This window comes from Natrix helvetica (assembly GCF_964273705.1).
Source record: "Natrix helvetica genome assembly, chromosome: Z".
NCBI lineage: Eukaryota > Metazoa > Chordata > Lepidosauria > Squamata > Natricidae > Natrix > Natrix helvetica.
The window spans coordinates 114,631,614-114,644,129 of NC_138554.1; the positions used below are offsets into that span (position 1 = coordinate 114,631,614).

General features: G+C 36.8%; 1 protein-coding gene across 2 annotated transcripts in view; it reads right to left on the reverse strand.

The window, feature by feature from the left end:
* Nucleotides 1-12,516, reverse strand: part of LOC309401933 (macrophage mannose receptor 1-like) — a 68,815-nt gene that overhangs the window by 32,979 nt on the left and 23,320 nt on the right. For both annotated transcript variants that reach the window (XM_081971311.1, XM_081971310.1), the window contains exons 8-15: nucleotides 11,206-11,363; nucleotides 9,341-9,451; nucleotides 8,100-8,215; nucleotides 6,853-7,001; nucleotides 6,078-6,277; nucleotides 4,460-4,581; nucleotides 3,040-3,127; nucleotides 640-781 (exon numbers count right to left, since the gene is read on the reverse strand). In XM_081971311.1, the coding sequence (XP_081827437.1) occupies nucleotides 640-781; nucleotides 3,040-3,127; nucleotides 4,460-4,581; nucleotides 6,078-6,277; nucleotides 6,853-7,001; nucleotides 8,100-8,215; nucleotides 9,341-9,451; nucleotides 11,206-11,363 (1,086 nt within the window). The remainder of the gene's footprint in view (nucleotides 1-639; nucleotides 782-3,039; nucleotides 3,128-4,459; nucleotides 4,582-6,077; nucleotides 6,278-6,852; nucleotides 7,002-8,099; nucleotides 8,216-9,340; nucleotides 9,452-11,205; nucleotides 11,364-12,516) is intronic.

Below are 12,516 nucleotides of genomic sequence, written 5' to 3' on the forward strand. Positions count from 1 at the left end.
AGAATTTAGCTAAAGCAGCATCCTTTCCTCTGCACTGGTCAACTAGGTGACAATCAAAAGTCCAGAAATAGTTATTTACTTTTGTTGCTGCTCTCTGGAAACATTAAATGAGAATTATGCTTATCCCACGTGTAGCCACTGTTTTTTTAGAAAACACTAAATATTTACAGTTTCCACACTCGTTTCTAGATTCTAACAAAATTTACTTTGCTATATTTGTTAAACGTGACCTAGGCACATATACATTGATGGTTTTTATTATTTTTACACTGTATAAACATTTTATTCCTTAATATCAATGAAAGGATTATGCCAACTCCAAATCTGTCATAATTTTTAAGTTTCCTGAAGGGAAGTGTAAGAGACTAAAGGCATTTGTGAATATGGTAAATCCACTACTATCTCTGATTGCCCTGTTAATTTACACTGCTTGGACAATAGGTTATCACCAAGGTATAAAATACCACTAGTTACTTTATTGATAGAAGTTTTAAACAAGGATACTTAATGTTTGTTATTCCTCAAACCGAGCCAATTTACAGATAAATTTTTAAAAGTAAAGACATTATTATTTACTGATGCTATTAATCTGATAACAATCTGAAGATGTTTGATGTCACATGACAAAGAAAGTTGTACCTTTCGTAATCTGGCAGATCCAGAAAAATATTTCCTCACAATGTACATCATTCCAATACATACTTTCTGGATTTATCTCTCCACAGTGTTCCACTCCATTATAATTATTGGGTTCTCCATATCCCCAATTGACATAACCTAGCTAATATAGAAATAGGGAATATTAATTTGTTGAAAAAATACATTTTATGATGCAAAATTCAAACTAACTGTACATTAAAAGTTCCCCACTACTTTGCTACTGAGTCAGAAAACTGGAAAGCATTGCTTACACTGATAGGCAGAGAGTCACTGCCAGAGGTCAAACTAGCAGCGTCACGTTGTCGTCACATGATGTATCATGATGCTTTTTCCCCTGTGTGGATCTAGGGTGGGCATGGCCTGATGTAGCCAGCCCGCGGGGCCACCAGTTTGACACTCCTGCCAGAGCTTTAAACTGGATTTTTAAAATCTATATTAGTGGTTTCATGTTTAATACGTAGGTATTCTGCCATTGAAACAATCAACTGCAACAATCAAGGAAATCTACTGTATTTTTCAGAGCACCGGAGTATAAGACGCACCAAAGTTTTGAAGAATAAATTTTTTTAAAAAGGTTTTTGCACTCTGCAATCCTCCCAAAAATGGCCCATTTTTCACGAAAATGGGCCCGTTTCCCCCCCCCCCAAAGGCATGAATAGCCTTTAGGGAGCTTGCAAGTGTTCCTGGGGGGTGGAGGGCCAAAAATGAGCAAAAAATGCCAATTTTTCATGAAACCGGGCCCCATTTTTTCATTAAAAATGGGATGGATAGCTTTTGGGAAGCTTATAGAGTGCTCCTGGGGGCTGGGGGTTAAAATTGAGCAAAAAATAGCCCATTTCTTTGCTCATTTCTGCCCTCCCCATCCCCCAGGAGCTCTCTGAAAGCCTCCTCCAAGCTATGTGCAGCCATTTTGGCAAAGGGGCGGAGTTTCGGAAGGCCAAAAATGCTGCATTCAGTGTATAAGATGCACCCAGATTTTCAGCCCCCTTTTTGAGGGAAAAAGGTGTGTCTTATACTCTGAAAAATACGGTAATTTCTCAGGGATACTTTTGGAGAATTCATTTTGCTTGAATTTTAAAAAGTTAATGATATCATTTCTCCACAGATTGTAGGGCTGAGCAATGTTAGATTGTTAGCATGTTTTCTTGCTTGCTTGTCTGTTAGGCGTGATTGATTTTTATCCCATCTTTATTATCAAATTGGCAAACTTATATAATGTTTCTTCCTCCTCTTCTTTTCTCCCAGCAACAACGCTGTAAGGTGAATTGGGCTGAGAGAAATTGACTGGCCCAAGGTCACCCAAGTGGCTTTTCTACTTAAGGTGGAACTAGAACTTACAGTCTCCTGGTTTCTAAGCGAAACTGTCATTTCAGCTGAAGGCCAGGTTTCATTATCACCATTTATCAATATTATTGTTGGCTTGTTTGTAATCCAACTTTATTATTTTAGAAATAACACATCCAACACACCTCCCTCCTCCTATTTTCCCAGCAATAACAATAACCCTATGAGGTGGGCTGGGCTTAGAAGAGTGACTATCCCAAAGTCACTCAGCTGGATTTTATTATGATCATCTACCTTTGGCCACTGAAGGGCTGATGCAGTCACATTGCTGGAAGGGGGCATAACAGATATTTTTGGCTTTGTTTTTTACATTGTGTAGGGTACGTTGGGGTAAAAGATATTCCTTTATAGAATATCTGAAATAAATACATCAGCAAACTAACCTTGTGGAGGTTTAATACTTATTTATTTAATTGAAAAATAACTGAATGTGCTCCTTTGCCAACAAAATTTGGCAATTAGATTTCTGGAAATTTCTAGCTATATTCTGGAGATTAGCAAACCATTCAGTTCTGAACTAAGGCATAGAGTTTAGTGATGAATATGTTACCTCAATTAGCAGCCAAGATTTCTTCAAGTTGTCCCACCCCCTTTTTTTATCCCCCTGATGGTAGATGATCTCACTCAGTAGATGTTAAATAGGAGTGAGAATGTAAAAAGCCTTGAGGGAGCAACCATGGACTGGATCTCTCACTTCCTATCAACCCTGATTGGGACTGATCTTGGAGAAAGAAACCAAACCAGCACAAAACTGCATGCCCAGCCTTACACCCTGCAGCTGGCCCAAAAGGATATTACGGTCAATGGTATCGAAGGCCCCTGAAAGGCCAATAGAGCAATGGTGGATGTGCTCCCCCCATCCTGCTCTCACCAGAGATCAATGCAATAGTCAATATTGTTGGGTGCAATATTTCAGTGCAACATTCCAGATTCCTTATTTTTTCAACTCGATTCCCCAGTTTACTTTGCCAAAGCATATTTTTTAAAAAAACAAACAGGAAGAATACTGCATGAGAAAAAGTTGAAATCACTCACTGGTGAATCATCACTCCATTTAAACCCATCCTGTGGGTTTAAATAATTTAAACCAAGCCAGTAGTTGAAACTGGTGATTCCAGAGTTCCTGCAACATAACACAAACACAAATAAAAGCAAGGTTTTAAAAGGTGAGGTAGACCCTGCATGATGGTTGATTTCCCTTAAAATCTGAAAAAGTCTGAACATTTCTGAAAGAATAAACCAATAAATGTTTTTGATAGGTAGACTCACTGTGCAATGGAAATGCAAACCAATTTTCAAATGTTCTTATAAAATTATTTTAAAATAAGGTTAATATGTATATATTACCAGCATATAAAGAAGAAATGGAATTTGGATCATGGCCCACCATCTACTGGCAAAAAAGGAGAATAGTGGGAGTATCAACAGCAATTAGGATGGGATATTGACTTGGTTTATAGAGTTAACTCATGCTAGAACACACAATGTTCCAAGGGAGGTTCACATTAAATTTCTTAGAAAGGCTACAAGAGATGAGATTCTGGGGGCACAAAGGGGGCAAACATTAAAATATAAGGACAAAGAGATAGCCATCCTGAAACAAATCCTGAAGAAAGTAAGAGATAAGAGGAAAAAATATTCAATATTAGCAAAAAAAATTATTTGATAACGGATTTTGGTTCCGGTGGCTACCCCATTCCTTAAAATTTTGTAAAACCAATTTAAAAAAATTTCAAAAAAAAGGAGAATAGTGGGAGTATCAATATGAAGAATGGTGATTAGTCATCTCAAAGAGAATGTGTTACGCCAGGGGTGTCAAACTCGATTTCGTTGACGGCCACCTCAGGGTTGTGTCTGACTTCAAGGGGCCAGAGAGGGTATGCCAGCTCGATGCCACTCATGTCGAGGCATCTATAGAGGCTTGAGCATTCTGCCAGGAAAAGCAGGCTCCTGAACTCCGCGTGCATCCCTCCAAGCTCAATTTTTGCTGGCAGAGGCACTGCTGGCCAGTCCTTTGCTGTTTCTGGGGTGGCCCGAAGGGCCAGATCTAAGCATCCCACAGGCCGGATCTGGCCCCTGGGCCTTGAGTTTGATACACCTGTGTTACATGCTATAAAGTCAGAGTCTGGCCCTAATATTTAATTCAATGTTTCTCATTTTGGAACTTCAAGGTGCTTGGACTTTAACTCCCAGTATTCTCCAGTCAGCTAAACCACATAATTTAATATTGCCATGTTTGAAAAACCCTAATTAGATTGTTCCGTCACTTTATTTCAATTCTTAGAATCTCCAGCCTAGTACTAAGCAGTGATATGTGAGTTAAGGTATGTGAATTCCAGCTTATATCTTCTTTATTGTCAACAAAATGTATGGGTTATGGGTTCAAAGGCATTTTGATTATATTCCTAGAATGAAAGAGTTTAGACTGTAGGGATACATACATTCATGGACTCACCGTAAGTAATTCTGCAGCGTATTGGATTCTTTCGCATTAGAAAGGGAAGCTAGGTCTCCTCCAATTGCTAAACAGAAACTCCGAGCCTCTGCCCATGACCTCTTGCCTTGGTTTATGAAAGCCTAATGACAATACATTATTTTGCAATTAAGCAGGAAAACAATGTGCACATGATGAATTGAGAAGTATATCATTAGCAAAGCATAGTAATGATACCGACAAAATCACTGGAGTCACAACAGTAAAAGAAATATGGAACTTAACAGTCCACATAACATGTAATAATTTCATCTCCATTTTTTCTACTTCACAAAGAATGGAAAACTTCCTCACCACTAGCTAGGACTGAATTAAATTGCTTTTTAAATTACTTCTAAATTGCTTACAGCTTAAAGCTAATAATGATTCCACTGAGTCTCCCATAGATGGAAATGAAAGACGATATTTATATTATTAAATTCCACCCATCTTACTCACAGGTGGCAATAGCTACACAATATAATAGAAAACTCAGTTTTTAGTAAAGTAATGTATTCACATAGAGCATAAACATCTGGTGATTCGGTGGACATGTAGACCTTTTTGTCAACAATACAAATGAAGTTCACCAATGCCTTCTTCCAAAATTTCTCCCCTATCCATGTACAAAATAATTCCAACCCTGCTTAGTTTTAGCTGAATAAACCAAGGTTTTCATATCTAGTGAGACAGTTTCAAAAGAAAGACATGGAATTGTATTGGATTGGTAGGATGTCTCTCGAGAGATGTGGGAATGAGAAAAATACTACTATATAAATATACCCAATAGCAGTGATGGAGAACCCTTTTGGCACAAAGTGCCCAAACCTGAACGCACAGCATGCACACCGGTCACCTGGTCTTCCGGCATGCACCCTCTGGACTTCATGAGTGCTGGAGTGCCGATAACCCAAAGGTCAGGTGGCTGGTGCATATGAGTGTTCAATGCATGCAGGCCAGCTGGTCTTTGGGTTTCCAGCACACACAAAGACTAGCTGGCCGGCGTGCATGCATACCCCGGAAACCAGAAAAGCAACTGGACATGGTGTGCATGCCCACAGAGAGGGCTCTGCATGCCACTTCTGGCACGTGTGCCATAGGTTCGCCATCATGGCCCTATAGATACAAAAATGAAATGAAAGATGCATTTATAAGATTCGCATACATTTGGTGTCTCAGCAAGTGGCAGCACTTAGCTCTGGTCCCCAGTGGAGGGACATCAACCTTGTCAAGATGACAGTCACAACTATACAATCAAAACCCTGCCCTTTTTATGGTTTCAGCATGTGTGAAAAGCAGTGGAGCTTTCATTGTTGGGGCCAATGTTCTCTGTCTCCCCCCCCCTCACACACACACACACCACTCCATTGCTGGCTTCAGAAGTTGAAACTCTGTGTTTCGATTTTGTTTAGATTTTGTAGGCGTCTGTGGTAGGAGACCAGAAGGAAGAAAAACTAGTAAAGTATATCATGGTTGTTATTGTAGAAGGCGAGGCAAATTACAGCCATATTGTTGCTAAAAAGATTATATGCAACATCCATGTACCAAGAACTGAGTTTAGCTTTCCTTATGTTATACATTCTACAGAGAAGGGGCATACTTTGAAGCACATATTTCTTTCTTCACTTGTTACCCAGCCTTCAGGACACTGAGGGGCGGGTGTGGTAGTTGGTATCGGTGGAGGGGTCACGCCATCAGCAAAGCGCTTACAAAGAAACTTTGCCCTGGTCTCACATTTCAAAAGATCCCATAATCCAGCTGTAACTCCAGTTGTCATTGCAACACAGCCTGGCTTCCGACCTTCAAGACAGATCAAGCAATAAACATGTCTGTATCATTTAAAGTGAGACATCTGATTCAAGATAAATACTTGGTTACTTCTTAATTTATTTTACTATAACTTCCCAAACCATTTCCCCAAAGGATGCTATTGTTTTTTTTTTAATTTGAGAGTACATTGTTTGTAAAGACTAATAAAGAAGGAAAATTATTATTAAAGAAAACAACTTCATACCAAATTGGCATTGTGCCAGACTTGTTATCCTTATCTTCAACAAAACAGAAAAGTAGAAATCTGAGTGAACATCTTTCCAAATATTGTATTAATTCATTTTTGGATTTAATCAGATCAAGAGCTAATTCTAATAAAGGAAGTAATTAATAATAAGATGACAAATTAAATAAAATGACCAAGAATAATCTATTTGCATTCTGTCAATTCCAAGGAAGCACATTTTCAGAAAAAAATGTTTGTGTGACTGAGAAAAATAAATGGATGTATCCCTAGACTTCAGTGAGATCAAGATATGAAGTGAGCACTTTATTAAATTCAATAGGTCAGAGTAGAGCCATTTCCAAATGTTAATTATATGTACCTGGCATTTCTGAATTCCAGTGAGTGAATTGGATTGGTTGTCCATTGGTCCACCTGAATGTTCCTTTTTCTTGTATGTCAGAAAGACCAATCCAGATGTAAGGTTCAGTCTTGAAGCCAACCAAACTGGTCAGAAAAGCTTGTTCATACCTGTAGAAAAGAGATAATTGGCAATATTTTTGCCAATTTTATCAATTTTGCCCATATTTGTCATAATGTGCTATGTGTGCCAATGTCAGCGTCCAAAATTATTTCTAAATTCTTTAAAGCAATTACATATTTAAGAAAATAAATCCAGATTATTCTTTGGAAGGACAGATATTGAAGCTAAAGCTCAAATATTTTCAGCTTCCCACAAAATAGAAGAGGAGGACTCATTGAAAAAGGCCCGGATGTTGGCAAAGATTGAAGGCAAAAGAAGGAGACAGCAGACAATGATATGGTTAAATAGTCAACACAATGAGCATGCATATGGGAAGTCTCCTGGAGACAGACAGCCGAGGGCAGAGTGGCATGGTGTTCTGTGGTCCAATGGGATCGTGAAGTGGTGGGCAGGACTGAACAACAAAATTGCATATTTGTTTAAATTTCAGGAATGTTTTAGATGATTTATTAGAAAGAAAGCATGTTTACTTCTATAGACCTACTCTCTGGTTGTCAGCAGAGAATTGTCTGAGCACATTGATGAGTAGAATATGGTAATAGTTGTGCTTGAAATGAATTCTCGGAGTAAACAACTTCCTGCCATCCATACAAGCAATAATCCAGACCAATCAGCCCAAAGACTATTAGCATGGCTCCAACATTCGGAGAGTATTTTATCAATCTGAACTTAATGCTCCATACTAAATGGAATAGATCATACTCCTAAAACAGGAATTGTCTATTTTTTTCCTCCTTCCCTTTGAAACCTCTTTATCGTTGTAAAATTGCTCCTGTTAGTTGGAACAGTTTTAGATATCGTCTGTCTTTTAAATTTAGTTAAATGTTGCACCAAAGCTAATCTCAAGGGAGTTAAATATTTTTCAATTTGAATATCTGTTACTTTACTCATTATTTACAACTATCTAAACTTGTATTTGGTCATGAAGACTGGGCATATTGAAAGTTGAAGCAGACTACAACTTCATGGTGCCAGACTTGTCTGCAGAAAGAATGTATTTTTTTCAGAAGACACTGGAAATATATATATAAATATATATAATTAGTACTCTTTAAACAAAACCATTTTAAATCAATGTTTATTACCTATTTTCAACATAAGCTAAAGTAGCCCCATTATCTGTACACTTTTGACCCGCTTGAGCAAATGATGCAAATGTATTTCCAATCATGTAGCAGTATAAATAGTATCTTTTCCAGCCCTGGAAAGAGAAGAAAATGAAACCTAACCATATATAAGTAGCCTTTTTGCTATAGCTAGGCTGTCCTATACAGCATTGTGTAAAGATTCACTTTAACCATTACTTAAACTTGAAGGAGAGCAGGCAAAGATTTCAAGGGCACCGATTTTAATAACACAGTTTTATTACAGATAATACAAAAAACTTAAATGCGTCAGAAAAGCAGGAACTCTACATTTATCTAATCCTCCCTCTTTTTCTCTCATCTTCAAAGTTCAAATCCGACATCCCTTTTCCGTGTCTGCATACTCTAACAGAACAACAGACTACCGTAAACCATATCTCATGAGGAAGGGTGATTAATATTTCAGCATTGTCATCATAACTGACGCATCTGATCTCATGCTCTTTGCTCTGACCTTCCTCCTTCTCATGGTATGTACGCATACTATGTTCTTTCTTTCTTTTTTTTAAGTATGGAAGATCACAAGGAAAATATGTTGAAAACTTATGCTTTTTAAGCAAAAGCAATAATCAGTTTAGAGGGAGAAAATTCAGACATATACAAAAATAATTCTGCTACATACTTCCTTAAATGAAATATGATAAGAGCTTAATCGATGAAAAGCCACTTTCTTCTCTTCTGTTGGGATATCCATGCTGTTATGAATATGTTATTAAAAGGGATATTAAACTCATATAATATATTACCATGTAAGAGATAATATTTACTCTGCTTCTCTTTTTTAAAATATTTAAGTACAAATCTCTTCTGAAAATATTTTTGAGGACATTCACATTTTGAAATAGTTTTAATATTATATAAATTATTGGTTGCTCCCCCATTTTGAATTAATTGCTTTTACAAGTATGTATCTTTGCACTTTTCTTTTAAGGTCATTTGTTTTATAAAATAATATAGGACACATTTTAATATTTCATTATATTGAATCCAAAACATAGAAGACAGAACTTTAAAATTCCTTCAAGCAATCTGTGAATATCAGCACCTGATTACATAAAGATGAATCAATAATCAGATGATTTTTTTAAAGTTTTGTTCCATTTTCATACTTACTGAACAAATTACATAAAACCAGGAAGAGTAACTACTTAGCACTTTGATCTCATCAATTTTCTACTTACTTTCGAGCATCCTTCATCAATTATATCCTTTTCTGGTGTTTGTTTTAAAGGTTTCCTTTTGCAAATGTATCCATATTCCATTTCACAAGGTTCATCTGCCCAATACCCATCCTGTGTTGGGCAGAAGAAAATGTCAGAATTCCTCTATCATCTGTCAAGTTTAATAAACTTTTTTAAATCCCAAAACCATACATACATACATACATACATACATACATACATACATACATACATACATACATACATACGATGTTTTCTCAAGGCACCTGGTATGCCCCAAATATGGGAGGGAGCATATTACTTTTCTTTAGCCTTTTAACTCCACCCTAGGAGCCTTCCAGACTGAAACCATTCTTGTATTGACTTTTTTTTACTGATAAATAAATGAAGGGAGATTAGTATAGATCTATTTCAAGCTATTTAGTTCTCATCAGCTAGCCACACCCTTACTAGAATTTGAACTTGGGCTATTTTACCTGTTAGGCAGTTATGATAACCTCTTAGCCACAACTTCTCCTCTCTTATCAGCTGAGCCAGGGGAGTAGCTTGAAATAGTCTCCATTTATTTATCAGCAAAAAATTCAATACAAAAATGTTTTTCTGCCTGGAAGGCTCCTAGGATGGACTGAAAGGCAAAAGGGAGGTAGTATGCTCCTTTCTATATTTGGGGCATGCCAGGTGCCTTGACAAAACATCTAATCATTCCTCTGGCTCAGCTGATAAGGGAGGAGACCTTGTGGCTCAGAGGTTATTATAACTGCCTAACATGTAAAATAGCCCAAGTTCAAATCCCACTAAGGGTATGGCTAGCTGATGTCAGCTAAATAGCTTGAAATAGATCTATACTAGTCTCCCTTCATATCACCAAAAAATTCTATATATATATATTAAATGGATGCATCAGATACAGTAGAATTTATTCTGCTTTATTTTATAGAAGTAACATTTTATTACTAAGGGAATTGAAATTATAGTAACAAATTAAAAAATAAAATAAAACACAGCTCTTAATACTACACTTGTGGAGTGATATCAGAACTGGTGCAGATTATAGATTTCAAAATTGAACTTCATGCACTTTTGTCTCGTGCTGGTCTACCAAAGCTTGTTGGTTCTTCTGCAGGATACTGCCTTAAAGTAAAGCAAAACTATTATCCAATTATCTCAGTATTCTCTTAATGATAAGATAGGTTTTCCAGCTTTATTTTAGAGATGTCAGAGAGATGTCAGATGTCAGAGGACCTTTTATATGTAAAACATGAGCTGTAATTTCAGTTAATCTAAAGAAAGGTGGAAAGTAATTGTCTAAATTAGTTATCATTTCATTATTTATTTATTTAAAGTTAGTGTGGAAACTAGTATGTAGTAGTGCAGATCCCAAAACCTTTATTTTTAATGCTGTTCTTCTGTTTCTATTATCTTTATTCAGCCATTTCAATATCCTTACCCACCTGGTCAACGTGAGGTACTAACATTGAGGATTCACCATGCACAACAGATTCAATAATAGCAATAGCACTTAAACTTATATTCCACTTTACAGTGCTTTGCAGACCTCTCTAAGTGGTTTACAGAATCACTATATTGCCCCAACAATCTGGGTCCTTATTTTACTGACCTCGGAAGGATGGAAGGGGGAGTCAATCTTGAGCCTGGTAAGAGTCGAACTGCCAAATTGCAGGCAACTGGCAGTCAGCAGAAATAACCTGCAGTACTGCATTCTAACCACTGTGCCGCTGTGGCTCATAATACAAATAAAAAGATTCTCTCCATTTAATCAGTTGACTACATATAGTAGCCAAGTATTAAGAGGATTCTAACAATAATTAATTAGAATATAGTGAAGATATCAAAACTTCATTTACCTTTCCTTTCATGACCACACAATCTTCTTGCCTGTTATAAGCATGTGTTGGCTGGCCACGGAGCCATTTGGTATATGTCACAGGACTCCCATCTGACCATTCAAAGAACATTTGAATCTTGCGATCATTTAGACCAATCCATAATTCATCACTTGGTTCTAATTCATTACAGGTAAACACAAAGTATATTAATATTTTCAACATATATGCTACAATATTTTTTTTCTAAATAACCAATCTTCTACTTATATTTTTAGTGTTTATAGTTTACTTTGCATTTAGTGAATGTTTTAGTATGCTTGTTTAATATGATTTTAGAATGTTGCAAATTATTTTGGGAGAATGGGTTTAAAGGATATCATGCACATTTTTAAGGTTAAAAAAAATTAAAACAACAATGTACTTTTTCCACAATCCATATCAATCCTGGATGCTATCTCCTGTATTGAGGTCTCCTACTGTTTATCGAAGGTCATTTAAGTTACTTTCTTCAACCTGGTATATTCCAGATGTGTCAGGATTACAATTCCCAGAACTCCCAGTAGTATGATCAAGTCACCCACAAATGGTCTCAAGTATACAGGTTTTCCACTAACTCTTTCCTTCCACCTTTGAGTAATATGCAAGGACATCCACAAGGAGATCAAGCATTGTCAATCCCACTAGGTAGACCAGACAAGGAACTCAACTCCACAGAAAGATAAAAACTACTCTTATTGAAATAGTCTATAATAGAACCTTGGAAGTCTGATTGTGCTGCACCCCTCTTCCTTCTTATAGTTCAGTAAATCAGGGATGTCTCTGGTTGAGTCATTTGTGAATGTTATCTTCTTGTTTTGTATTTAAAAAGAAAATCAGATCCTTTTGCCTGCACCAAGATCATCTTCTTAGCAAGCATTAACCATTATGAACAATGAGACAAATGGTCAGATTAGGGGAAAGTTGTAAAGCTGTGTGAACATATCTCTGCCTCTCCCATCCTGCCAATCAGTCCTCACTCCTGTGATCCAGGAATCTTTGCCTCACAAATGGTATATAAGGAATGCTTGCAATGAAACCCTTCCTCCACTGGAGAGCACTGAAATATGAAGGGATTGCTTTTCAGTAATAATTTTCTAATTTGATGCCTTCTACAGACATTTTTTATACTAATCAATCATTAATGTCCTTGTGGACAACCATTTAAATATGAGCCAACAGTGTGCAGCAGCTGCCAAAAAAAGCCAACATAGTTCTAGGCTGCTTAAACAGAGGGATAGAATCAAGATCACGTGTAGTGTTAATACAACTTTCTAACACCTTGGTAAAGCT